At 43.8% G+C, this 27,316-nt stretch overlaps 1 protein-coding gene and 1 pseudogene across 3 annotated transcripts; both read right to left on the bottom strand.

The window, feature by feature from the left end:
* Positions 1–145: 145 nt before the first annotated feature.
* Positions 146–25,578, bottom strand: SEC24C (SEC24 homolog C, COPII coat complex component). Of its 3 annotated transcripts, XM_037804123.1 has the most exons (24): positions 25,452–25,578; positions 23,567–23,766; positions 21,496–21,631; positions 11,555–11,736; positions 10,987–11,355; positions 10,531–10,667; positions 9,234–9,302; positions 7,806–7,917; positions 7,448–7,575; positions 6,132–6,270; positions 5,802–5,917; positions 5,502–5,626; positions 5,193–5,384; positions 4,895–4,988; positions 4,564–4,680; positions 4,043–4,213; positions 3,431–3,527; positions 3,182–3,327; positions 2,809–2,947; positions 2,544–2,662; positions 2,268–2,447; positions 1,822–2,013; positions 1,518–1,607; positions 146–1,370 (listed from the first exon to the last, which is right to left on the bottom strand). In XM_037804123.1, exons 2-24 carry the CDS (start codon positions 23,736–23,738, stop codon positions 1,230–1,232), a joined length of 3,363 nt encoding a protein of 1,120 aa, XP_037660051.1. In that variant the 5' UTR covers positions 23,739–23,766; positions 25,452–25,578; the 3' UTR covers positions 146–1,229. The 3 variants fall into 3 exon arrangements, with proteins under 3 accessions (XP_037660051.1, XP_037660052.1, XP_037660053.1); XM_037804124.1 differs by lacking the exon at positions 9,234–9,302 and having other exon boundaries at positions 25,452–25,577; XM_037804125.1 differs by lacking the exons at positions 23,567–23,766; positions 25,452–25,578 and having other exon boundaries at positions 11,637–11,736; positions 21,496–21,521.
* Positions 13,808–16,630, bottom strand: LOC119510070 (annotated as a pseudogene).
* Positions 25,579–27,316: the final 1,738 nt, after the last annotated feature.

Here is a 27,316-nt window from a genome sequence, read left to right as displayed (position 1 = left end):
GACAAAGCGACCGGAGGCACTCCTACGCCGCTGGGCACGTGACGCACACGCAGCTCTGCGAAGCCGGCCACTTCCTTGCAGCTGCGCTGCCTGGTAGGACTGGCTGACAGGAAAGTGAAACGACGCCCGAGTAAAGCCAAAGCTATTGGTTACATCTTAATTTATTTTATTTCTTTACAAATTAAAGATGCATTGAAAAATAAACCAATGAAGAAAAATGAGAGGTCCAGAGCAGGGGCATCCCAGGCTGGGAGCCGGCAAGCCCCACCATCTCCAGCCTAGCCCTTGTCCTGCCCCAGCCAGTTGGGGTTGGAAGATAACTGTCAGTCACTCCGTCTATACCACAGCCTGGGTGGTGTCCAGGCAGTAGAGAACAGCTCCAGCAGCCTCTGCCTCTCTCCCCAACAACCCCCAGCTTGGAGAGACAGTGTTGCAATGGGAGCTCAAGAGTGGAATGTGGGCTGGCTCTGTGAGGTATTACAAGTTGATGACCAGGCTCCTTACAGAACCATCCAGTGTTGGGGCCTCTCCAGCTGGAAAGCAGGCTGGTACCTCCCAGGTCTTAGATACTTTGCAACTCAGTTCCCAGGCTCATTCATCTCTGACAACGTGTCTCTATCCACAGAATGATCACCAATCATTGCAGGAGAAAGAGCAGTGGAAGCAGAAAGAAAGCTAATCAACCACTCTCAGTAACTCTGACCTGGCCCAGGAAGGACCAACCGCTTTTCTCTCCACCACCTGTGGTCTGTACCCCAGCTCTTGTGCACCTGTATGTTTTATCCCTAATATAGGAAGTTGCTGATGACACTGAGCTGAATTAGCCCCCATCTGTAATAAACCTGGGATTCCCACTCCTTCCTGCCTGCCCCTCTCTTCTTGGAGTCTGGTCCAAAGGGACACATAATATTGCCAAGGTCTGGGTGCCTCTAAACCCCCAACGCCGAATCATATACAGTGAACTGAGAAACTACATTCATTACAACAGGATTAGCAGGAAAAAGAGGGTGGAGTGAGGGGGTGGGGACACCTTTCAACAGCAGGACATGACAGAGTGGTAGGATACTTGGGCCCAGAAAGGTGTCTCCTTATACCTCCCCTCCCCCCAAAGAGACTGCGGTGGCTTCAGCTTACATGACTTATAAGATATGGAACTGTCCTGGTTTCTCTGCTGTCCTGGGATATGTTCTGGAAGCTGGCCTGGGACTTATGCCATTTACCCACTTGCTCTAACTGAGTAGCTGCCGAATCTCCTTGTGCATATGACAGAGAAAGTCCACATAGGATGCTCCCCCACTCAGACTCTTGTCTTCCACCAGGAAGTGCTTGAACAGCATCTCCAGCTTGTCCTCCTGTTTCACGACGATAAGCTATGGCCAGAACACAGGGTCATAAGGCAGGGCCAAAAGGAATGAAACATGCCCTGAAAGCCCACCACTGCCCAGTCGCTTACTCCCCCACCCTTCCAGCTGAGGACTTAACAAAGTAAGAAATCCAGGGTTCAGGATCAGTGTTACCTTCATGTACCGCGATCTCTGTGCCCTGAAGCTATCGATGAGGCTTTGCACCTTCTTGGACAGCGGATTATCCAGAACTGGCAGTACACTCTGGAACACAAACATACTCCTGAGTCTAGTCAAGATGGGGCAGCACAGATTTCTACATCATCTGAAACGAGGAAACCTGGGAAGAATGATACCCTCCATTCCCCACAAGTGTTCCCTGATATTTAAGGGGCCTAGCACAATGGCTTTATTGGCACTCACACTTTATCACAAATGCCCTTCCGCCCCCATAGTCTCCTTGACTCCCTGCCCTCACCAAGCCACTGGTGATCTGACTGAAGGAGGAGACGCCGAACAGGCTCTGGACAATACCCTGCTGGACACTTGCTCCCACCCAGAGGAAAAGGTTGAGCCCATTCTCCAGCAAGTATATATCCCCATTGCTGAGACGCTCCTCAGATGCTCGAACTGCTGGTGGTTCGGTGGTATTCTCTATAGGAGACTTTGTCTAGACAAAAGGAAGGAGGCAACAAGTTACCAAGAACCATGAGATACATCTGCCCCACAAAAAAAGAAAAAAAAAAATTCAGAAAGCTAAGTCCCCAGAGACCACCAGTCTCAGTAACTCTCTCAGTATGAAAGTTACATCAGATAATGTATGTAAAGACAAACTCATTAGTGTCAGATAATGTTAGCCCTCCCTCTCCTCCTTCTAAGATGCCCTTTCTGCAGCACGTCTCACACTCCAGCCCTCAATCGCACCAATGGTAGGAGCCGAGGGTAGAAGAAGACATTGGTCTCTGCCACATCCATAGAGGTAACCAGCTGTCGGATGTAGGCACGGTCATCAGTGGTGACTTCAGCTCCAGGCTGCAGGACATCGCTCTTCAACACACAGTTCAGGTAAACTGGGAGGAGCTTCATGCACTCAGGAAGGATCAACTGAGGGGGTTATAAAAATAAAAGCAATATCAAGAGAAATCCCTCCCAAATGCAAAATTTGTCTCAACAATCCCTCCTCCAATAGGCTTGCCCCACCTGTCCTGCAGAGGAGGGGCTGGCACAGTTCTTTCGATAGCAGGCCAGGATCTGGGCACACTGGGTGATGAGAGTGTCGCGTACGGTCTTCACAGGACTGTTCAGGACCCCCCGGTATGCTGGATGAGAAAAGGATCAAGCACGGTCACTAATCGGCACTCTGTTATTGCGCCTTCCCACCATCATGCCTACCCAGAAATCCTGAATTGTTGACTATCCTGGGCTTTTCAGCCCCAATCCCACCCTGCCCTGCCTCTGCTCTCACCAAACTTGGCCATGTAGTTGATGAGTGTGTCAGTCTCACAGTTTCGATACAGATCGGCCAACTGGGTGCAGCAGTTCAGGGCCAGGTTGTGGATGCGGAGCCGACGCTGCCCTGCACAGCTGGTGTAGAGTAGGGCACACTATGCGAAGGGAGAAAGGGGGAACTCGCACCTTGTCCTCACAAAAGCCCTCTAAAAACTGCCCCTTTGCTATATATTCTTGGAATAAACTAGAGGAAAGATTGAGCCATCCCTTCCCCAGCCTCTTCTTCCAGTCCTCTCTACCCACCTCTCACCCTCTTCCCTGCAGCCTATTTTTAACCAGTGAAATGACACCCAACACTTCCTCTCTAGCCCCTGCCTCCCGCCTGCCACCTGCAGGAGGGCTCCACTCTCTTCGTTGAGCCGATCATCATGCTTAAACTCCACAGTCACCGTCTTGTCCCCATCCAGTCCAGCCAGCTCCACATCTGTTGTGTTGCTCATGTAGAAAGCCCCAAAGAAATCTACAGCACGGATACCTGAGGCCACATGGACAGGGTCAGAGCTAAAGGTAAAGCAGATGCCATGTGCCTCCCTCCCAGATTTAGTCCCCCCACCTGCTCTTCTCCAACCAGGACTGACCAGTGCTTGTCCGGACCCGCATCACAGCATCAAATCCAACAATCTTCTGCATATCCCGACGCAGGTCACTCAGGAAACGTTCCTGGTCATTCTCCACCTGCAGCCCCCCAGGCCCGGAGTCACATGACTAACTACTACTCACCTTACAGACAGTCTCCCTGCCCTCCTCTACTCTACAAATCCTGTTTAATAGCAATACTATAATAGTGAAAATGTTAATAATCATGTTAATAATGATAATGATAGCTTTTAAGCACTTATTATATACAAGGGAGTACACTAAGTGCTTTACATATATCTTATTTAATTCAGATGACAAGTCCTAATTAATAAGTATTAAAACCCCATTTTACAGATGAAGAAACAGAGAGTACTTAAGTAATTTATCCCAGGTCATACTGCTAGTAGGTGGTAGGCCCAAATATCAACCCAGGACTGATTCAAAGCCCCGTGCTCTTAACTACTAATTCTTGTGGCTCTTTTCTTTACACTATACAGTCTTCTCCTCTAACACTATTCCTACAAGTGAGTCAGCAACTACAGAGCCACTCCACAGGTAGGCAGATATTCCCAACTCTGCTGCCACCTGCCACCCAGAGTCCCAAGCCATACCTGAAAGCAAGCATATTTGTAGACAGAGCCACCTGTGAGCTGGGGCACAACAGACAGTGTGGCCACATCCACATACTGGTTAGGGAAGAGGAAAAGGTCTACACAGCAGCCTTGGGCCACACACTCTTTGGCCAGGGTCTGATAGGCACCTGTCTGAGGCTGGAACAGAGTCTGGGAAGAACAGAAGAATGTTCAAATATCTCAGCTCCACCCTATTTGAGAACTACGTATGTAATATGGGATATTCAAATACATGTAAGACTTCAGCCCTGCCTCCAAGGAGTTTGTAATAGTGGTAGAAAGTTCTCTAAAAGAAGAGTCTACCAAGGGCTTTGAGTTGCAATGGGGTTGTGAGGTATGGAAGCAGTGGAGAAGGCTGGGAGTTACAGATGTGACACGTGAAACGGCAGGGTATCTGGTCCCAATCATTCTCAAGAAAGTTAAGAGTACAGAGAGCATTTGGAAGAATCCCCACCTTCCTCTGTAATGGAAAATCCTCCCCCCACCCTCCAATCCCATACCTTTTCCTTGTCTGTGTTGATCAACTTCCTGTCATCTCTATTCTTCAGTTTCCCTGGTGCCTCTGCAATGGGCAGGGATGTGTGGAACAGAAACAGCTTCCCTGCACACTCAGCAGCCTAGGAAAGAAGAGAGGACTATTTGTTTGCTCTTTCCTATATTCATCCATTCTTCATTCATTCCTTCCCTCTTCATTTATTCAGCACCAGCTATGGCAGACAGGCTAACTCACTGGACAGTCATCAGTCACTGAAGGAACAGGGGCCGTATCCCAGTGGGTAAGACAGTCAGAGGGAAGTGAGGGAAGGGAGCTGCCGGGGACTCCAGCCTTACCTTCAGAGCCTCCATCCCAGCCTGGATAACCGGGGCAAATACTGTCTCTGTCTCCCTTGTGTCTGCAAACATTTCCGGAATCTGATCCAATAAACTGAAGAGATAAATGATGGAAGACAATCAAAACTTCTGTCTGGATTTCCCAGTTCTCAATTCTCTGAAGAGTCACTTGGCCCCTAGACTGTGAAAACTCCTGAGCTACAGCCCCTGCCTATCTACTCTCCCTCTGCTAACTTCCTAGCTTTCTGTGGTTATACCACCAAACCTCCCTTGTCCTCACTCACAATTTGGCTCTTACCTGGTGATGACTGTCCGGGACTCACTGACATTGACCAGGAAGCCATCCAGCAGTGGCACAAACATGTCACCCACATCAGATACAACCATCATCTGTGGCTGAGCCAATGAGCTCTTCACATTGTAGAAATGGAGCACCTTATTGTAGGTGACAAAGCCAATGCGGACTGCTGACTCCTCTGCCCCACTCTCCCTGTAAAAAGTGACAGTTACCCAGACTTGCCACCTTCACCACCACTCACAACTTCATGACATTAGGCTCCATCACACTATCATTATCCATGGGAAACACCTCAGCTCCAAAACTCACCTAGGTAGAAAGTCTAACAGTGACTTGAGCTCCTCACAGAGGAGCCGAACAAGACCACTCCTGATGGCATTGTAGGAGACATCAATCATGAAGATGAAAGCAGGGGGGATGGGGAACTTGTTGTTCTGCAGAAGGAAATGTTGGGGGGAGAGGGGTGTTGGTGAGCAGGCCAGTTGAGTAGAGAGAAGCCAGCATCAAAGGGGACAAGGAAAAGATGAAGGCGAGGGAAACAATAACAGCAATTCTTGGCTGTCTCATCATCCTCCACCCACTGCTCCTCCCCCTGCTACCTTCCCTCACCTTGCAGTAATCTACAGTGGCCAGGAATTCATAAGAGCCCAGGGACAGCTCAGGTCGGTCATAAGCATCCACACGTTTGCCGGTATGATCCAGATGTTGAAAATACTGGGGGGGAACTGTGGGAAGCATGGCAATGTGTTACTCAAAGGTCCATTCTCAATTTTTGTGAGGCTGGCCTGGCTAAGCTCACTCTCTTGTCCTACTTCCCCATGTGTGCCCTACTTGCCAGGTCCTGAAAAATGGATGCTTGCCTATCTTACTAGAAAGAGAACAATGAAGATGCAATCAAGACCAACCCCCTCCCCCAAACCCAGCCCGCCTGGAACATACCATCATTGATACAGCTGCAAAAGCAGCACTGGAAGCGCCTGCCTCCCTCAATGAACTGCATGAAGGGGCACATATATGCTTTGCAGCGATTGCAGCGCAATGGGCCAGATTCCCCATGGTCCACGACATACAGTGAAGCCTAAGGAGCAAAGGGGAGGGGCTGAGACATGGAGGGGAAGCTACGGTGGGGTTGAGACATGTGACAAATAGATGAGGAGGAACAACCTGGAGGGAGAAGGGGCATGGCTCAGATATTTTGCCTGGGGAGGGGGTACAGTAGAGAGGGAATGAAGACAAGTGATAAGGGTACTGGTCACAGGAAAATGTCCCTAAGAATCTAAATTCTTTAATTCCTTCTCCTACTCCCCATCCCCTGAATTGTATTTCTCCTTTAAAGAGAAAAGGGGCAATAATACTGTTCATACCAAGCCAGAAGCTGCCATGGGCGTATGAAGAAAAAGCCAAGGACTACTTAGGATTCTTGTTTCTAACCCTATCTTCAATCTCCTTCACTCCTTCCCTAGGGATCTTGACTCCTGCTTCCTTCCCCAACCAAGTATCTATGACAATTGTCCTTCCCCATCCCTGGATTTGTGACAGTCCTCTATAGTGCAGTAATCTACAGTGCTGATGCCCCAGGCAGATGTCACCCTACAGAAAGAGACCAGTAGCCAAGTGTCTAGCCATCACCATTGGGACCCAGGAAGAGAGAAAGAAAAACACAGAGCAAGACAGGAGTAGGATGTAATGTGAGCCTTGAGTTTCCAGTTATAGAGTACCCCATCCTAAATTAGATAAGTTAGGCATGAGCATGAGGGTTTCCTACCAAGGTCTGACAGAGCAGCAGCCTAGCTGTCTCTCTTTGCATGCTGATTTTAGGGAATGAAGGGACAGATCAGGGACCAAGCCACTTGAGGGAAGGACTACTGGATCCTAATCTACTTTTTTCCTTATTTGCTGTCCTAACATCCCTAACCTACAAAAAAATAGAATAATGTGTTTCTAATCACCTGGAGATGATGACGCTAGAAGAGGCTCTTGCATCCCAGCTGTCTCCTCCCCTACAAGTTGGCCCAGCCTCTTTTCATGTTCCCCCCATGGACCCTGCTCTCACCTAGCAATTCCTTGGGTTTTTGCTCTCATCCTCACTGTCCCCTCCAGGCATGGACCTTGTGATAAAAAACCACTGAAGATACTCTCCCTTCCCACCCAACCAAGACTTCTTCCATTGTGACAGCCAGAATCACACCTAGGAAGAAGCCTTATTCCCTTCCCTCCCTCCCATCCATTACACTCCAACCCCTTCCCTGTCGCACCTCCTCTGGGGGCAACCTTGCCAACGGCTTGATGACAGCTGCCAGAGGCACCTGAGCCTGTTTAGCCATGTCAGATGTGCAAGGAATATTATAAGATGTGCATCGGATGTATCGAGGACTTGCATTCCCTGAAGGACAAGGTAGAAGACCTGGGTCAGATTACAGAATCCCCTACTCACAGCAGCCCTCCATTGCTGATCCAACCCATCTTTCTCAAAAAATGCCAGAGCTGATGATGGGTTTTTCCCCAGAGATCAATGAGGAATTGGTCTCTGGTTAAAGACTGATGGAAGTCCCATCCACAAGTTGATATTCTTGGAGAAAAAGCCCTATAGGGAGAATTTAATGCTATTCTTACCTTGGTCTTTCACCAGGAAGTTGGTGGTGACTAAGGGTGGCACCTGGCCCCGTACACCAGTCACAAATGGCTCTGAACCCCGGTTGTTCCTGTCATCCTCAATGACCTGAATCTGTAGGGAAGAAGTGAAATGAGTGAGGTGACAGAAGGAAAGGAAGTGCCAGGTCTCAGAGAACCAGGAGAAAGAAAGGCTGGAGCAGCAGCACAGAAATTAATAATTTGCCCAGGACCACCTCATGCACCAGGCCTGCTCTCCTCAAGATCATATAAAACGCTACAGTGCCAATCCTTCACTTGGAAGCCAGCAGCAAAATGCTGGGCAGGCAACACTGAGAATACGCTATTTTATGAATCGCCCATAACCCCCAGTAGATGGTGATCACCCTCTTATTCCCTTCACTCCAGGAAGGTTGCAGCTTTAGTTACAAAATTTCACACACGATTGATTTCACACCCCTCCCCCATCAAGCCTTTCTCCACCTCTCCCCAACATACATTCTAAGAGCAGGAAAACAGATGACAGTAACCATGTAAAAATGAGTCTACCTGGAATGATTCTACACTCAATGAAAATACAAGGGACAGGGTGAGGAGAGGATAAAACAACCAGAAATGATCAAGTAAGGTGAGAAAGCAGATGCTGCCTGACATTTAGGTAAGCATCAGTGTGTATGTAGGGGAGGAGAGGATAAGTACCCATCCTTGTAGACCAATCCTCAGCCCCCCTGCATAATGACAGACACAGTGAAGACAAAAAGAATTTGCAAAGCTGGTAATCAGACCATTGTGCAGGCTGGTGACCTTAAGTCAGTTTCTTCAAGATGGCTTTGGTAAAACCAGAGAAAGGGGAGAATTAGACTCCATGTCTCATAGCAGAAATGACTGAAGCTTAGACATATATTATATGAGTCAAACACAGTCTAGAGATAGGAAAATGGCCCACACTTTCCCAAACCAGCAGTCCTTTCCCCTATAAGAAATGCTCAGTTTGGGATACCATGAACCTGTATGTTAGTAGCCACCTACCCAAATGTCTCTCCACAAAAGGCTGTGGGCAAATCAAACCCAACATAGAAGGATCTATTGCTCGACTCTGTCCTGTTCCATCACAAATCACATGCAGGCTCCTGGAGGAGCCAGCAGGACCAAGACTGATGATTCATATGCTACCCAGCCTCCACCCTTAGAATCTGACCTTCTACCACCCATACTTAAGAAAGTGCAAACACCTAGCTACCTCTTTACTACATGGTGACTTGAGGCATGCATATCCTTCTAGCTTGAAAAAAGCAAGAGTCTAGAAGGGATAAGGGAAGAGGATAGAGAGGTATGGACATGGTGGATGAGGTGAAAATGAGGACATAGGCATGCATGGATGGCACTAACACAAGGATGACACACACACACACGCCCACCCCCTGCACTTACTGGACTAGGAATGGCATCAGGGTCTATTCTGTGCCTGGTTTTCTGCTGAGGAGGCAGCTCATTGAGTTGCTTTTAGTGTTTTAATAATAAAGTCAGCAAGGGAATACAGGGAAGGAGACAAAAGAACAAGAAGCAGATGTTACTTCTCTCAACTCTGTTGAATTAGACATGAAAAGCTGGAGCCCAATTCATACTGGTGAAATCAGGCCCCCTCTAGATCTGAAATTCCAAGTTTCTCTGGCCCAACACAGAGGTTTTAATGGCTCAGACTATGATGTGCAAAGATAAGGAAAAGGGAGCAAACAGGAGGCAAGCAGGGATTACAGAGGGAGGGGCTGAATGGGAGCAACCTTAAGGAGGAAGAAGAGGGATATTCCTTTCAAAAGGCCAAATCTCCCACCTCAATACTATCCTCTTGCTGAAAGAAGCCTTCCCTCACATGCAACCAGGTTCTCCTTCTCACTGAAGGAAGAGGAAAGGAAGGAGGGGACTGCTTAAACCTCCTGGGTTCTTCTTAGCCAACAGGCTCCCTCACCATGGTAATTCCCCAAGAGAAGAGGGAAGAGAACAGAATGGAATATGACAATGGCTAAGTATGGTAAGGTAACTGACATAGCAAATGTTACAGACAGAACTACAAAGTAGCTCCACTTTGGAGTACAGCCCCAGCCTCTACTCCAACTATTAAAAGGAGAGTCGGAAGATACAGATCACTCCTACAGTGAGATTCACCCTATCTGGGAGAAGCAACTTTCCCACTGGAATTTTACATACAACTCTAGGTCACTTCTCCATCCACACAGCAGGAGCCCAGGAAACAAAAGTATTGGGGGCTTCCTTCTAAGTAGGAGCAGAGAGAAACCAGTGAGGCTTTTTTCTCTGAACACCTAACACCAGAGAATTCCTGCCTGCTCTACCCATTAGGAAAAATGCTATCCTCCTAGGGGTAAGGTGGAGGAAAACCTGGACCCAGCCACTACTCCAGAGAAGGGCAGAGTTATCATAACATGCCCACTAGGGCCGCAGAATGCAGCACTCGACCCAGAGCTCTAATGACACTGGTGATTACTCTTGGCTTTTCTTCCTTCCCTGCCCAGCTATGGAGTAGAACAGTCCTCAAAAAGACTTCTGGAGCCTCAAGTTCAAAGCATCAAAGATTTTATCTAGGATCTATGCCTTTAAGAGGAATGGCAAGGGAAAATAATCAGAAAACGCTAGGCAAATGTCCTTTCTAGGTTGACCCATTTATCTGGCAGGCACAAACCCCTTCCCCAGAACCATGTAAGTATCTACTTACAGGGCTGGGGATGGCATCAGGATCCAAGCGCTTAGGAGGCAGTGGTTGAGGAGGCCCTGGCTGGCTGCCAAAAGTGGGTGCTCCAGGGTAGGGACTTCCATAATTGGGCTGAGGGCCCCGGGCTGGTCCAAAGGAACCTAAGAGACAAGGGCATAAGACTGATGAACTCAAAATCCTCTCTCTCTTCTTACAGCCTCAGGGTAGTAACATGTAGAATTATTAAGTACGATAATGAGTAGTGAAGCTACTTCAGAGAAAGACCAAACTGTCTGAACTACTAGAAACAAAAATGTCTTAAAAATCCCATATCCTAGTAATAATACCCTGAAGCTGTCCATCTAGTTTACCACTTGGCAAGCCATCCTAAAAAACAAAGCAAACAAACAAACAAAACAAAAACATCTGAATAATTGACGCCTTTGGCTTCCTAGAGGACTAACCTTGGGAAAGACTCACCGTTTTGTTGCTGTTGATAGCCTGGCTGGGAAGAGTGCATAGGTGGCGGTGGTCCTGGGGGCCCAGTTATCTGGGTGCCAGGGGGCAGAGTTTGAGGAGGAGGTGAGGACACATGGTTGGGCTGGCTCACAGGAGGTCCGCCAAAACCCTGTCCGGGCAGGACTGGACCAGTCATCAAAGGCATCCGAGGACCCCCTGGAACTGTAGGTGTGAAGCTGGAAACCTGTGATGGGGCAGATCGCTGGGGAGGCTGGGCCCCAGGATGACTCTGGGTCAGGCTAAGGGGCGGGGCCTGGCCCTGAGGATAGGAGCCATACAGACCAGAGTTAGGGAAACTTCCTGAGGCTGAGGCCAGTGAGGTTGGTGAGCCTGAGAAGTAGAGGAGGGAGAGTCAGAACCCCAGTCATTCTTCCTCTTTGTTCAGTAAGTCACTTCCCCTTCCATGCAAGAAGGGCTCCCAACTTCTGGGCTCAGAGGCACAGGAAATCAAAGGGATTCAGGTATACCCCCTGAACCTGATGTCTCTGAAAAAGATTATATCTAATATTCTATGGTCACAGCTACTCACCATAGCCCAGTCCCGTAGGGGGAGGGGGAGGGGCTGGGGCCACAGCACCACTGATCTGCATTCCTGCCATCTGAGCAGTCACCTGTGCACTTGTCGGGGGAGGGCCATAGGGCTGAAGCACAGATGGTTGGCTGACCACAGGGGCCAATGGGGCTGACCCAAATGGCTGAGACCCAGGGAGCCTGTGAAGAGAAGGAAAGCAGAAGTGACTACTAAAGCCCAGCTGGGGTACCCTTGAAAGTTGGCAGGAGCTCCACATCATACAAAGAGCTGTTTTTGTTTTGCAGCATCTTACTCCCATCCTGGACTCTGTTATGGCTTCATACTTCTGTATATTTGTAGATAAATTAAATTCTTGATTATCTATACTGTGATTATTCATGGAAAATCTTGTTTTCTACTAGGTTCATTCTACAAACATGGCAAGTGCCATCATGTCAAATACTATTTACTCTGCTAGATAAATTATGGCCTCCATTGCCTCAATCCTTTATTGACAAAACCATCTCAATTTTGTAATCTGAAGCCCTGAGGGAGCTGAAAGGGAAGGTGTACACGAGCATGCATATAACAGGTACTTAATACATGGGAGATGAAATAAATGCAGTTTGACTGTTCAACTTTTAAATCAAAGTATTTATTACTCTTTCCTGGGAAAAGTGTTAGAGAAATCTGTAAGATCAGAGGAGCAGGTCAGCTAAGTTTGGTATTCTGTACTAATCTGAAAGACTATGCTATCTAACTCTAGCAGAAAAGGAGAAGAAAAATAGGACATAAACCAGGTAGCCTCCAGCTGAGTCTCTGGCAAAGCCTCATTATTTGAATAACTATATTGGTGACTCTCGTGGCATCAGGCGCACATTTACATATAAATATAAATACAAAATCATTCCAGTATCATTGCATACCAACTACACATAACTGCAGTGATGTTTCACGATAATATTACTACAAAAATATACAACACAGGACATTATACATAACAAGATCCTTCTCGGTTTTCAGGAATGAGCCAAATTCTTCACTATGGTAGCCTACATTACATTGAAACTTCTGATTTATCATCCCTGACTTATTTTATCTCCACCAAAATAACAGGCATTTTATTATATTTGCCTCAACTTCTATTAGTCCTGAAGTTTAATAACATTTTTTCACTCATTCATTCAACTAGCATTTTCTTAGCCCTATGATAATGAAACTTATCTCCCTAAGCTCTTTTTTTTTATTAAATTCAGTTTTATTGAAATACATTCACACACCATACAATCATCCATGATATACAATCCACTGTCCACAGTATGATAACAGTTATGCGTTCATCACCACAATCTATCTCTGAACATTTTCCTTACATCAGAAAGAACCAGAACAAGAATAAAAAATAAAAGTGAAAAAAGAACACCCAAATCATCCCCCCATCCCACTCCATTTGTCCTTTAGTTTTTATCCCCATTCCTCCACTCATCCATACACTAGATAAAGGGGGTGTGATCCACAAGGTCTTCACAATCACACTGTCACCCCTTGTAATCTACATTATTATATAATTGTCTTCAGGAGTCCAGACTGCTGGGTTGGAGTTTGGCAGTTTCAGGTATTTACTTCTAGCTATTCCAATACATTAAAGCCTAAGAGGTGTTATCTATATAGTGCATAAGAATGTCCACCAGAGTGACCTCTCGACTCCATTTGGAATCCCTCAGCCACTGAAACTATTTCATCTCATTTTGCATCCCCCTTTTGGTCAAGAAGATACTCTCAGTCCCACGATGCCGGGTCCACATTCATCCCCGGGAGTCAAACTCTGCGTTGCCAGGGAGATTTACACCCCTGGGAGTTGTCTCCCTAAGCTCTTTTGGTTGGATTCTGCATTTTTTGTCTTCTCAAGCATCAAACATACTGATAGTCCCCAGTCAAGTGCTCAGTAAAGCATTGTTAGAATAATTCTATTCCACAGTGCCATTCAATTAATATGGATAATACTATCAACCATGCAATGTCATTCTGTCACATGCCCTAGTAATGATAAACTACTACCTTATCTGCTCATGGCTTTCCAACTTACAAAGTATCTCTAGGTACTTTATTTAGAGGGAGACAGAGGAGATAGGAAACTAAGACTCTAGGAGTGCAAGTGACAGACCAAACTAGAACTAGAGCCCAGACCTGCTTTAGTCTCAGGTACTTTACTTTTTATTGTGAAATATAGCAATTAGAAAAAAGGATATAAAACATATACGTACAGTTGAATAATTATGATGCAAACACCCATGTAACCACAATCCAAGGTTAAGGAATAGAACATGCCAAAGTTCCTCTATGTGCCTCTCCCCATTCACAACTCTCTCCCAGAGGTAACTGCTTCCCTAACTTCCATAATAATCATTCCCTTACTGGTTTTTATAGATTCACCATCATCCATAAACAATATAGCTCAGTTTTGTTGGGTTTTTAACCTTTTTAAAACCTTTAACCATACTCTACTTACTCTGTGATTTGCTTTTCTTCAACCATATGTTTACAAAATTCATTTATATTGTTGCATTTACCTATAGTCCATTCCCTTTCATCATTAAATGTTCCATAATACAAATATGCCACAATTTACTTAAGCATTTTAATGTAAATGGATATTTGGGCTTTTTCTAATTTCTGGTTACTACAAGTTGCTATGAACACTTATACATTTAACTTATGTACATATTTATGAGTTTTTCTAAGGTGTCTATCAGTGGAATTACTGGTTCATAGGGTATGCATATTTTTACTTTTAATTGATAAAAAATTGTTTTTCCAAAGTGACTATACTAATTTCATCCCCCCCACCAGTGTGTAAGAGTTCCTGTTACTCTATATCCTTGGAGTATTTAGTATTGTCAGATTTTTTAAATTTGTGAATCTGATGGATATGCAGGAGAATCATCTTGTGGGTTTTTTTTATTTTGTGAGCACAAATATTTTAATTCTCTAAACAAAATGAAATATTTTTTAAGAGCTATCTACAGTTCAAAGCCCATTTCTGAGGTGCCACATCCTTCACCCTTTAAGAGATATAAAATTATAAAAGTATATCATCAGAATGTACCTAAACATTTCAGCTAAGGGTCAGAGAAAGTTAAGGTTGTTTTTAAAAGAAAATCCAAAGAGGACCATCAGAATGAAACAAGTTCAACATGGTCATATACATTTTGATAAAAGAATGAAAATGAAAGTTGGTTTATTATTATTAATTAATAATTATTATTATTAACCAAGTTGGTTAATAAATGGGAGAAGAAAAGAAAACATGGTTCAAACAGATCACACAAGGAAACCCAGTACAAATGCTTAAGTGCCATTAGCTAGGTAATCCCTATATTTTGTCATAGGTGGCCCTAGTAAGAGTCCAAATCCCACCAAATTAAAAAGAAGCCCCTCATTGGCTTCTTGGGTCTCCATTCCCCCACCCCAAAAGAGATCAGTTTTGGCAGGAGAGCTGTAAGGTGCCTTGATGATATCGTTGTAGGGTGCCTTAGGCCAGGAACTTCCCAGCAATGTTCTGTTAGCTGACAAACAAGGTGGGAGGTCGGACTGTGCCTCATTACTCAATCAGCTTCTTGGCCTTAAAGAAGTGATGCAAGTAGAAGACCTGCCAGGTAGCTAGTCCAATGAGGCAGAACACTGACAAGATGCTGAAGTACAGGACCTGAGTGTTTGCTGACTCACTGGTATCAAACACCTCCTCCTTTCACGTCTTCATGTAAGCAAAATCATTAACGACCGATTCTGAAAGGTCCTCTAGGCTTTGCCACTCTAAGTTTGAGCTTTTCAACTTTTATAATCTCCTAGTAATTTTTCATCTCCGTTCCATACTTTATGTCTACAATCACAAGTTGGTCAGATATCTGCCCTGTTTCCTTGCTCTCGAAACACACTTCAAACAAGTCATAAACTTCAATGATAAAGGAAAATCCCCCTTTGGTTGGATCCTCCTTGGAGTACAAAATATGGTCAGCAGAATCTGGGACCTTGATGTGGGTACACAGGCCACTAGTGCCCCCAGACTGGTTGGTCTTCTTGTATATGCCTGACACCAACAAGTCCCTGTGGATCTCCTCAGTGGAGGCACTTGTGGGAATTAAGGGGCAGATGGAAGGAGATGGTGAAGACCAAGCTAGGGCCAAGCAGGTGAAAAAGCAGCAATGCCAAGCGGCAAGGGCCATGTGGGACTAGCAGGCCAGACAAACCAGACATGTTGCCCATTGTGGTTTTTAATTTGTACTTTTTGATCACTTATGAGGTTGAGCAACTTTTTAGAATGTTCCTTGGCCATTTATATCTCCTTTTGTGAAGTGCCTATTCTAGTTTTTCTCCATTATTTTTTCAACTGGGTTTCCTTTTTCTTATTGATCAGCAGGAGCCCTTTATACATTCTCAATACTATTTTATGTGTTTATGTCTATTTTATGTGTAAATATCTTTTTGATTCTGTAGCTTGTCTTTCGATTCAGTGTCCCCCTCTCTGATCATTCTCATCAGCATGCAAACATCTTAAAAAAAACCAACCAAATAAATAAATCATCCTTCAACCTCATATCTCCTCAAGTTTCTGCTATTCCTTTTAGTCAAACGTTACAAAAAATTGGTCTATACCCTGTCTTCGTCTCTACTTCTTTAATTCCTATTTCTCTCTCTTTAAAAATCCTTCTTTCTGAGTTCATTTTCCTTTTTCCCCTAAGTCCATCTCTTAGTTTTTTTCAACTAGGGTCTATATGTGGTAAATTCAGTTTTTGTCTGACAATGTCTTTATCTGTCCTCTTTTAGCTTGGTACATAATTTTAGGTGGACAAATATCTTCCCTTAATGTTTTCAAGGTACTATTCCACTATCTGCTGTCTTCTAATAGTTTCTACTGACTCTAATAGTATTTTTTTTCTTGTGAGACTCCCTCAGGGCCTAGGTTGAGGGACTGTGGTTGTTTTGCATTTGCTTCTAGAGGGTACCCCAAAGACACTGCTACCTGTGGTGGCTTGAAGCTGTATGTACCTCCAAAAAACATGTTCTTAAATTAGATCTATTCCTGTGAGTGTGAAAACATTGTTAAGTAGGACCTTTTGATGAGGCTACTTCAGTTAAGTATCAATCAGCATGGCTCTTAATCCTATTACTGGAGTCGTTTATAAGTGGAATAAAATTCAGACAACAGAGAGAAAAAGCCACAGGAAGCAGCCAGAAGATGAAATTCCATAGAACCCAAAAGAGAATGGAGATGCTGCCATGTGCGTTGTCATGTGACAAACTAAGGACCACATATCATCAGGAGCCAGCCCCAGAATGCCACAGTTTTTGGGGAGAAAGCATTGCTTTGATTTGGACTTTCCCGGCCTCAAAACCATGAGCGAATAAATTCCCACTGTATCGAGTGACCCATTTCATGGTATTTGCTTTGAGCAGCCTAGGAAGCTAAAACACCACCTAACATCAAAATATTTTAAAGAGCATTATCAGGATATAATTTCCATACTATAAAATTCACTCCACTTAAGTGTACAGTTCAATGATTCAACCATCACTTGAGACCAATTTTAGAACATTTTCATGAACCACCTCAAAATGATTCCTCATGTCCATTTGCAGTCCCAATCCCATTTTTTTTAAACTTATAGCCAGCCAGAGAGAAAAAGACTCCTAATTACTTCCCTGTATCAGTGGGCAGATTTTTTTTCTAGTCTTCCTGTTCACTGAAGGTGCAGCCCCAGTTTAGACTCCATAAACAAGATCTCAGTTCCTAACCTCATCTCAGGAGAGCCCAAGGGCTCATCTCCCATCCCCAGTATCTGCTTAAACTAAGCCCCTGGGTTATCAATATGATAATCTGCTGCCCCACTGTCAGCCACAGTGTCAGCTTACCACTCTGATTTTCAGTCCCCACTTGGTCTCTGGCATGTGAGGATTTCACTTTCTTTAAGTGTGACTGTGAATTTAAAAAAAATAAAAAATTTGTTTCTATTTCACCTCTCCTCTTTAGATTTTTGTATCAGGAGGGTTTTCAGGTTGTATTAATTTACCATCCACCCCAATAGGCAGGTGTCTTCATCTCTCAACTGAAACCGCATTTGTCAATGATGTCGACCTCACCAAATCCAATGGTCAATTCTCAGTCCTCATCGTACCTGACTTTCGGCAGCAAACGACGACAGCTGATTACTTTCTTGCCTTCTCGAAATACTGTCTTCATCTGATTTAAGGATGCCACACTCTCCTGGCTTATCTCCTACCTCACTGCTGTGATTTCTTATAGTCTTTTGATGGCTTTTCCTTTTTGTTGCTTTTAACTGTCGTTAAACTCTAAGGCTCAGTCCTCAATTCTATTCTTTCACTCTCAATGTTCACTCTGTAATTGATTTGATCCAGTCCCATGGCTTTAAATAATATCCCTAGACTGAGGACTCCCAAATTCGTATTTCCAGTTCTGGCATCATTTCTGAGCTGCAGATTTGTATATGCAACTGCCTATTCAACATCTCCACTTGGAGAGCTAATAACTAACACCTAAAATGTCCAAAATAAACCCTTCATTTCACCCCCAAATTCTGCTCCTTCTTAAGTATTCCTCATCTCAGTAAATTGCACTATTTGCCCAGTTGCTTAAGCCAATATGCTCAGACTTATTCAATCCTATTTACTCTACCTTTAAAACATATCCCAAATCTATTTTCACCTCTACCACACCATCCTAATCCAAGCCCAGATCATCACTTAACTGAGCTATTGTAATGGCCTTCTAGTAGGATTCCCTACCCTCTACTCTTGAATCCAGCAAAGTGACTTCTTCCTTAAAATATTTTTTAATTATGAGAGAATGGGGAAAAAAATACACAAAACACATTTTTTTTTAATGTTTTCAGTAAGCACACTGGTGATAGTGATTTCTTAACTCTGGCCACTGAAAAGGTCCTAGAAACAGTGACCAATCCAGGAGCAAAAAACATTCCTAGTACCCACATTACAGATTTGAAATACCATTTCTCACTGGAAAAAAAAAAAAAAAAAAAAAAAAAAAAAAAGGACTTCTTGAAGAAATGGCAAATTCCTAGTCTGGGGCATAAAATGAATAAAATGTGCCTGAAACAACCTCTCATAACTAAAAACTACTAGGATCATGTCAAAAAGACTCAGCAGCCAACTTGAAGAGGCTCCCTTTAGTCAAATAAGGGACACTTTGAACTTCAATAATGAAAATAATTGCAGTGGATTGAAACTCATCTGTGGTGGATTGAATTGTGCACCCCAGCAGCCTGGGTATGTTTTTGGTCTTGGTTCACATTCTGGGGGGAATGGACCCATTGTAAATTACATCGTGGCCCAACTGAATCAGATTGGGCCTCAATCTGGATGACTCGAGTCTTTTATAATCAGAGTGAAAGACAGAGAGGGGAGCAGCCAGAAGCTGGAAGTCAACACAACCCAGAAGAGAAAGGAGAAGATATACCATGTGCATTGCCACGTGACAGAAAAGCCAAGGACCAAGGATTGCCAGCATCCAGTCCCAGAATGCCACAGTCTTTAGGGAGAAACATCACCTTGCTGACACCTCGATTTTGGACTTCTCCTAGCCTCAAAACCATGAACTAACAAAGTCCTGTTGTTTAAGCCAACCCATTATATGGTATTTGTTTTAGCAGCTAAGAAACTAAAACACCATCAAATTTGTTTAAATCCATATATTCAAAATGATATTAAAAAGAAAAACTGGTTACCTTCTGTGGAAGACAAGACACCAATTCATTCCCTTCAAAACTGGTAAATAAAAGAATCAAGCATTTATTCTTCCTTTCCTATATGATTTTGTACAACTGGTAACCAAATAATAGATGGTAAGAAATGTCTCTTTATAATGGTATTAAAACTAACACATGATAAAGAAAAGAATTAGAATATCATTTTGCAAACCCAATGAATTAATATATATAGGCACTGAGCATCAGTAAGTGCTAACATCACAAAAAGAGAGAAAACAAGACATTATGTATCTCCTGTTGTCTTGTTCCACACTAACTACAGTCTTGCCAAAGCGTTCACACCTAAGTCTGATCCAGTCTCTGGATCCAGCTGCCAATTTGCAGGAAAGACAGAGCAAAGAGGAACATGTTGAGCTGTAACATGAATAGGCAACCAGGAAAATCCAGGTTATGGGAAACTCTTCAGGTCAACTGGATTGGGTTTTCTGAACTGATAAAGAGTAAGAAAAAGAAAAAGATAGAGGAGGAACCTATAAACTTAAAAGACACATCAAAAAAAAATTTTTTTAATGGGAAAAACTATAGTATCTAGGGATGTATATTTGTGTCTAAAATACCTTATTTAAATAATAGTTTTATTCGCACACCATATAATCCATCCTAAGTGTACAATGAATATAAAGAAAGTAGTTACTATAAAATTAAGGATAATGGCTACTTACAGTGGGGAGGAAGAGGCAGATGTAATTGCATTGTGACGCATGGAAGGGGCTTTGGGGGAGTGAGTGGCAGAGTACTGTTTCTTCATCTGGGTTGGACTTACAGGGGTGTTTGCTTTAAAATAAGTCAGCAAGTCACATATTTGTTTTATATGGGATTTTTTTTTGGTATATATTTTATATTACAATGAAATAAAAGGTCCAAAGTCAAATGGTTAAATAGACAGGTAGATAAAAAGGACCTGTTACTCCCCTGTTTAAAACTCTCCAGTGGTTTCTCACTGCTACTAAAATCAAATTTAAATTTCTTATACACCCCCTACCCGTTTCTACCTTTTCTCCTCTACTCTCCACTCTGTTTTAGCCAACAAATGGCCTTCTTGCTCTTCCTTACACCCACCAAACTAATTTCTGCTCCAGGGCCTCTGCATTTGGTATTCCTTCTACCTAAGACATTCTTACTCTAGATCTTTGCATGACTCACTTCATCACTTCACTGAGGTCTCAAATATCACTTCAGAGAGGCTTTTCTCGATCTATGTATTTAAAACAGCTCCCGACCTCTTCACCAATCATTCTCTGGATCCTCACTCTGTTTCATTTTCCTTATGGATATCTGTCTCCTTGTCATCTAATGTGTGCCTCACTAGAATGTAAGGCCCACAAGTGAAGAAATTGTCATTTATTGCTTTATCTTCAACCTCTAGAAGGACAATACAAAATAAATATTTTTGAGTGAATGAATGAATTCCCTACACAGTTTCTCACAATTTCCCAACACACAAGGATAAGGAGAACTTCCCAGGCTCCTTCTCCAGGCTTACATTCATGCTAAAAATATATATTCTGGAAATCCAATGAAAGTGTCAGAAACTGACTCTTCTATGACCACACCTCCCATCACAGTTATACTTCATTCTTTGTTTACCACAAAACAAACACCACTCCAACAGAGATGACCTCCCTCCTCCGATGGACTTCTATGCATAGACAGAGCTATATTGGGCTATGTATATCCTGTTATCATTATTTATGTTATTTTCCTTTGGATATCTTTCTTTTCATAACTGGCCCTAACCAAACTTAATCATTTGGTCTTAATAAGTGCCTGATCTAGAGCAATGGGGAAAGTCAGAAGAGACAGACACAAATAATCCTCATGTTCCCTCTTCCTCTTTTTCCCATAGAATAGGCTCAACATTAACCAGAACAATTACTGAAGATATGTCTAATCAAGGAAAAAAAAGACCCTCAAGTTCAAAAAAAGAGGAAGAACATGCAAAAGAACCCAAGTACTGAGATGGATCAATAATCCACATGGCTAGACCTCACCAGCACCTGCGACAAGGAAAGAAGACAACAATAGACAAGAGCGGAAGGAAAAGAAAAAGGGATTTAAGGGAAAGGCAAAGAAAAAGAAGAAAAGAAAATAGACCCTCACACATTTCTAACCCTAACAGCTTCATCAGATCGATTTTAAGCTGACCCAAGTACATACCTCTGCATCTGAACAGTAGAGTTCGGCCCATTCTGTACATCTCCTTGGCCAAACTGGCCATATGCAGTCTGGCCACAAGAGGCCTGTGCTGTCGAGGCAGGAGGTACCCCTGAGGAAGGTGGGGCTCTTGACACACCTAAGGGTAAAGGACAGAAACTAATTAATTGGAAAATAACTTGTTCCTCCACCCTGAGCCAGGAACGCAAAGGAAGGATCAATAAGCTCAGACCTTCACTGGCCCAATACCACAGCTTTGCAGTGAAAATGACCCTATCAACATGCATCTCTAGCTACAGCAATTTTCTGAACATGGATGCCCAGAGAGCCTTTACCCTCCTAGACAGGTATACTTGAGGTGAAGCTGTAGACACAGCCACAAGAATGTAGGGCCTTCCTGTGATCATCATCCTCTCCAACTCCATTCAGCACAGTCAATGTTGTTACCCTAGACAAAAAGTCAAGTCTTTTAAGAAAAAGACCATACTCAAGAACTCAGAAACACGGAGCATGTATGAGAATAGTGGCACAGAAGATGACCAAGTAATATACAGAACTAGATGGTAAAGAAAGGCACCTCTTGGGAAGACTCTTCTACCACTCTCCTCTTCATACATTCTACTTATCTTAACCGTATCTTTTTCAACTACTTCCATGTGTGGAAGCTCCCAATAGCACAGACCTTGGGAAAGTGTTCCCCATAGACTGAAGACCTTGTTTCTGTCCAAGAGTTCAGGCAGAACAGTTGGTTTGCCCTCCCATTAATGCTGGCACCTCTCTCCTCACAAAAGCTCTAGTCCGACTTTTCTACTCATCAGAGCTACCATCAAAGCTACTTCTACTACATCCCTCCCACATAAAATACAGGGAGAAAACAATTAGCAACTTCGCACATCATTCTTGAAATGCTGCTGAACCCTGTTCAAAAAAAAAATTTTTTTTTGTTTTTTTTTTGCCTTTCGCAGAAATTAGACACTATAGAACCTGCCTAGAGAAACATGATTAATCGGAACTTGCTCACCAGCCATGACTAAAACTAGGTATGTTTTCCTCTTGAGGCAATGCCAAACTCCGTCTTGATAAGCCAACACTTGGGACAGCAGAGGTGGACTCTGTCCTGCCAAAGTCCCAACCCAGGGTAAGGTTCTTCTATAGCCCTGAAACCTAATCTCACCTAATCTTTCCAATTCATGATTTTTTTTTCAAAGTCTTAATTAAAATGGTAATATTTCATTCATTTCTTAAATCTTACCTTTGCCTCCTTGGTACTCTCTTTTTCCCTTACATCTTTATGGAATTTATGCTCTTAAAAAAAGCACTGAGTCTGATGATATCCTCAGCTAGCCTAACCAAAGGTCTACTGTTAAGTACTCTCCAAAAAGCCCCTCTAGATAATCTGTAGAGTATCAGCTGCCCTTCCCTGAAAAAGTAACATAAAAGCCAAACACTGACCCTAAGGCAGCACCAGATTAGTCTTCTCCCATTGCCCTGATATTACAGAGCATCTAACCAGAGGAAACTCAAGCAAAGGGGAAGGAATGATATCAGCAGAAACATATGAGGCATCAAAAATAAAGAACACATATAACCACACCTTTCATGCATGAACTAGAGCCACATGTCTCAGAGTCATTTACTGATAGAACCATCTGTCCAATTAGAGGCATTTCCAATATACATGAGAAAGAAGTGATTTCAGGAAGACTTTAGGACAATGGGAAATATTCAGTCCCAGCCATAGGCTCTAGAGGAGCTGTGAGCACAATCCTTCCAGCAAGCTCTGAACAATGCAGGCAGGTGAGGCTGTACCTCAGCATGGCAATGAGCTGCCACTGAACTTGGAAGATGTGTTCCCACTAGATGTCTTAAGGCTGAACCAGAACCAAAGTCACTCTATGGTAAAAAGAGGGAAGGGAAGACTGCCCACAGTGCTCCCAGTGACAGAGAGCCAGATTTATATTCCTCAATCTCAGTCACCACAACCTTCCAGGCAGCCTAGCTAGGGCAATACAACCCAAACTAAAGACTCTGCTGATTCCCCTCCACAGCTCAAAGGAAACTTGCAAACATATACCTGGGGCAGGTATTGGCTGATAGCCTGGCACTGGGCCATTGTAGGCTCCATAGGGAATGGGAGGGACTGTGGACTCTGGTTGCCCACCATAGGTGGACTGTTGATACCCTGGGTAGACAGGTTGGGGCTGCCCATATGGCGGCACAGGTGGAGCTGATTGGTTGACGTTCATTATGAGAGCATCCCCAACTTGGTCTCACCTATAGAGGAGAAAGAAGAGAGAAATTAGTCAAAACCAACTTCCTAAAGATAAAGCAACTATTTGGGGTAAGAAGTAGAGGTAAAAGGGATTGACTTTATCAGGCAATGATTAGCCTAATCATGTCTACACAATGACAGGAACTAGTAATTTTCTGCCCCAGCCAGCACCCAGTTTATCAACTCAGAGACAGGATTTTGTTGCTCTGAATCAGATGCCTTGTCAATGCCAAGGGTGTATAACTTTCAACTTCAGAAAGGCTCACTGGAATGGAGCAACAGCTTTCATTCCCCAGTGGTATGATTTCTAGCATCCAGTCACACAAGGTGTCCTGGAACTGATGAACTACTGTGATATTACAGGTAAATTATACAATGCTCCCACATCTATTCATTCAACAAACCCTGAGTATCCTATAATGTGCTAGTCTTTTTTTAATCACCCAGGCTAAAACAGATTAACTAAATTCAGTCCTCCTCAAAAGGCAAATTTTAGAGTAACAGAGAGAAATGACATATTTTGATTAACTTGCAATAATCCAAATACTACTCCACCCCCAATCTTCCCAAGAAAAGGGTACATAGGCCTTAGAACTGAAGCATCAAAATCCCTAAATGTAAAAGGCACCTGAAAACTCTAGTTTAGGTACCAGATTAGAGCTGAGTACAGGCCAGGCACAAAAACTTGACAAAAACCCAAGGAACAGCTCAAGGATCAGTGGCAAAGTTAGATTTCATGGGGAAGATCATTCATCTTACGCTTCAGAGAGACTACGACTGTTCCAAATCCCAATGTATTTCAACTCTTCTGTTTCTGTTCTCCTTATATGCTTGTAATGAATGCAGACCATCACCAAAATTATTACAATCTTGTCAGGTGAGAGGAATGAATCAGAGGGCCTTCTAGGTTCCTTCTAAGAAGAGCACTATCTGATCACAGCTACTTTAAACACACTCACCAATCCAACTATCTTATAGACAGAAGGGGTCCAGGAAGCAGGAAAGCTCACAGCTGCTGCAGTGGAATAATGGGCCTCTCCCTTTTCCTAGAAAGGGCCATCTTGACTACCGAAAAGCTGAGCTGCTACTGGACTAAATCTCTATCTCAAGAACTGTGCCTCCAAATTCTAAGCCTTGCACAGGTCAGTCACGCTAAACTGAGTAATACTCCCCTCCCTTTTATCTCCCTAAAGTCAGTGAAGGGAAAAAACAACAACAAAGGAGCTTTTTCTCTAGAAAATAATCCCTTCAAACACACCCAAGCGCTTGGACTCAGGCTCAAGTCTCACTCCATTCTGAAAGCAGTCGAGGATGACAACCCAAGGGGGCGGGGCAAGCTTCCTAGAACTCTGGAAGTAGTCGAGCAGTGGAGGTGGGAGGGCCGGGGATCAAAATTGAGGGCCACGAAGAGAGAGAGCGCTGGTCCTTTAAGCATGGAGACCCAGCGTCTTGAGCCCTTCAACAGGCTCGGGAAAGGAAGCATGAGTCGGAATCTGGCCGGGAGGCGAAGAGAGGGTCTACTGCTGACCCTGGATTGTAGACTGTAGATAAGTGAGGTAAGGGTCTCTCCCCGAGCCCCGCCCCCGGACTCCTCCCTTCCTTCTCACACGGGACCCCGATCTGGCCAGTGATACCCCGGCCTCTCCTCTGCTTCCCTACCCACCAACCTCCTGATGCCACTCCTCACCCGGCTCCAGGTCCAGGTTCGACTTCGTTCCTAACGTCAAGGCTCCAAGCTCCACTTCCGGTTCCGAGGGGGCCGTCGCGTCGCCCCGGAAGTCCCGCCTCCACGCTCGTGGGCCGGGCTGCTCCTTCTGCCACGTCTACACTAGGCACGCGCTCAGGAACCCGGATGCTACGCATGCGCAACTTCCCTCAACGCATGGTGGCCTTCCCCCCCTCCCCCGGAGGCTCCGTTCATTCTTGAGCATTTCCGCCTTTTTTTCCCCTTCTCAGATGTCATGATCATTTTACAGCCCCACCGACTGAGATACGATTGAGAAGGCTGGATCAAACTATCATTAGTGACGCCCCCTCAGTCTGTCTGTGACCTATTAGTGACCTGTGATCGTGAGTCCTAGGGCAACTTCCTGTTGGCCTCTGACCCCATTGGTTTCGGCCTTCGAGGTTCTTGTCGCTCGTGACCTTTGCTGAACGTATGGTGGAAAAGGGTACTAATTCTACTTGTACAGGGAATCTTTGACAATTGCAGTTAGCAAAGGGATGCATGGGTCAGAGTTCTGACTGCAATTCACTATTTTTGGTAATTCATCTCTTTGTGCCTCGGTTTCCTTCATCTTTAATAAGGAGCTAATAATGCTCAATCTCACAGTTTGTTGAGAAGATTGAATTTGACGAGTCACATAGATTATCTGGCACCATAGTAAGTACGCAACAAAGATTAACTGTCATTAGTTATCCATTTTCATACTGCTTCTCTCTTTAGGTGCAGAGCTTTGCCAGAGCCAGAAGATGGTATCTCTGCTCTCAGAGTGCCCCTGGTCTGTTGGAAGAGCTATAGTTCTTGCAGTAATTATTATTATCCCTTTTAAAAAATCACAGTAATTGTAGCTAACATTTATGAAATTTATAAAATTATATTTGACCTTATTTCATTCTGATGGCAACTATCAATTTAATGACAATTTTGTGAGTACTGTTGTGTGCCATGTCATGTTCTGGGTGTGGGAATACAGTAATGAACAAAGTCCTTGATCTCATATTGTTGACAGTAGATATTAGTTGTTCTGAGGCACAGAGTGGTTCATTCTTTGAAAAAAAATCATTTTAATACAGTGCTGGAAACTATTAAGCATTGAACGTGCTTTAGTAAACAGGCAGATTGTTCCTGTCCTCAGGAGTTTATACTCGAGGTTAGTGGCTCTAAAATGTGATTCTGGGTCCAACAGCATCAGTTTCACTTTGTTAGAAATGCACATTTCAGACTCACCCTAGAAATACTGAATCAAAAATTCTGGAGGTGGAAACCAGCAAGCTATGGTTTGACAAGCCCTTCAGGTGATTCTATTGCACCCTAAAGATAGAGCGCCATTGGCCTAGATTAATAATTTGCCAAATTCAAATAACATTTGTTGAGTACCTGCCTCAGGCTGGACCCCCCTGCTAAGATTTGCACATAATTTACCCCATTTAACTCTCATATCAGCATAGAAAAATAGGTATTCTCTGTCCTGTTAAAGGTTGCACCCCTAGTAAGTGATAAGAGCCTAGATTTATAGCTTCAGTCCTTTTTAAAATACCAATACCAAGTACCAAACCAATAAAATCAGAATCTCTGGGGTTGGAACCTGGGTATCATATATATATTCATTAATAGCTACTCATATATATTCATTAATAGATTATTTTATTTTATTACACAATCACCTGTCCTATACACTGTTTTATTTTAGGGGATCAGTTTTAAAAGCTTTCCAGGTGATTCTAATGTGCACTCAAGGTTAATTGAAAGTACTGGCTGGTATATAGTCAGCAATCAATAAATGTCTCAATAATGAATACATGGGTAGTTCGGTCCTTTTTTTACTGATT

The sequence above is a fragment of the Choloepus didactylus genome, chromosome 15, assembly GCF_015220235.1.
Source record: "Choloepus didactylus isolate mChoDid1 chromosome 15, mChoDid1.pri, whole genome shotgun sequence".
Classification (NCBI taxonomy): domain Eukaryota; kingdom Metazoa; phylum Chordata; class Mammalia; order Pilosa; family Megalonychidae; genus Choloepus; species Choloepus didactylus.
Note: the sequence above shows the minus strand (reverse complement) of the source record. Positions and strands in the feature narration are given on the sequence as shown.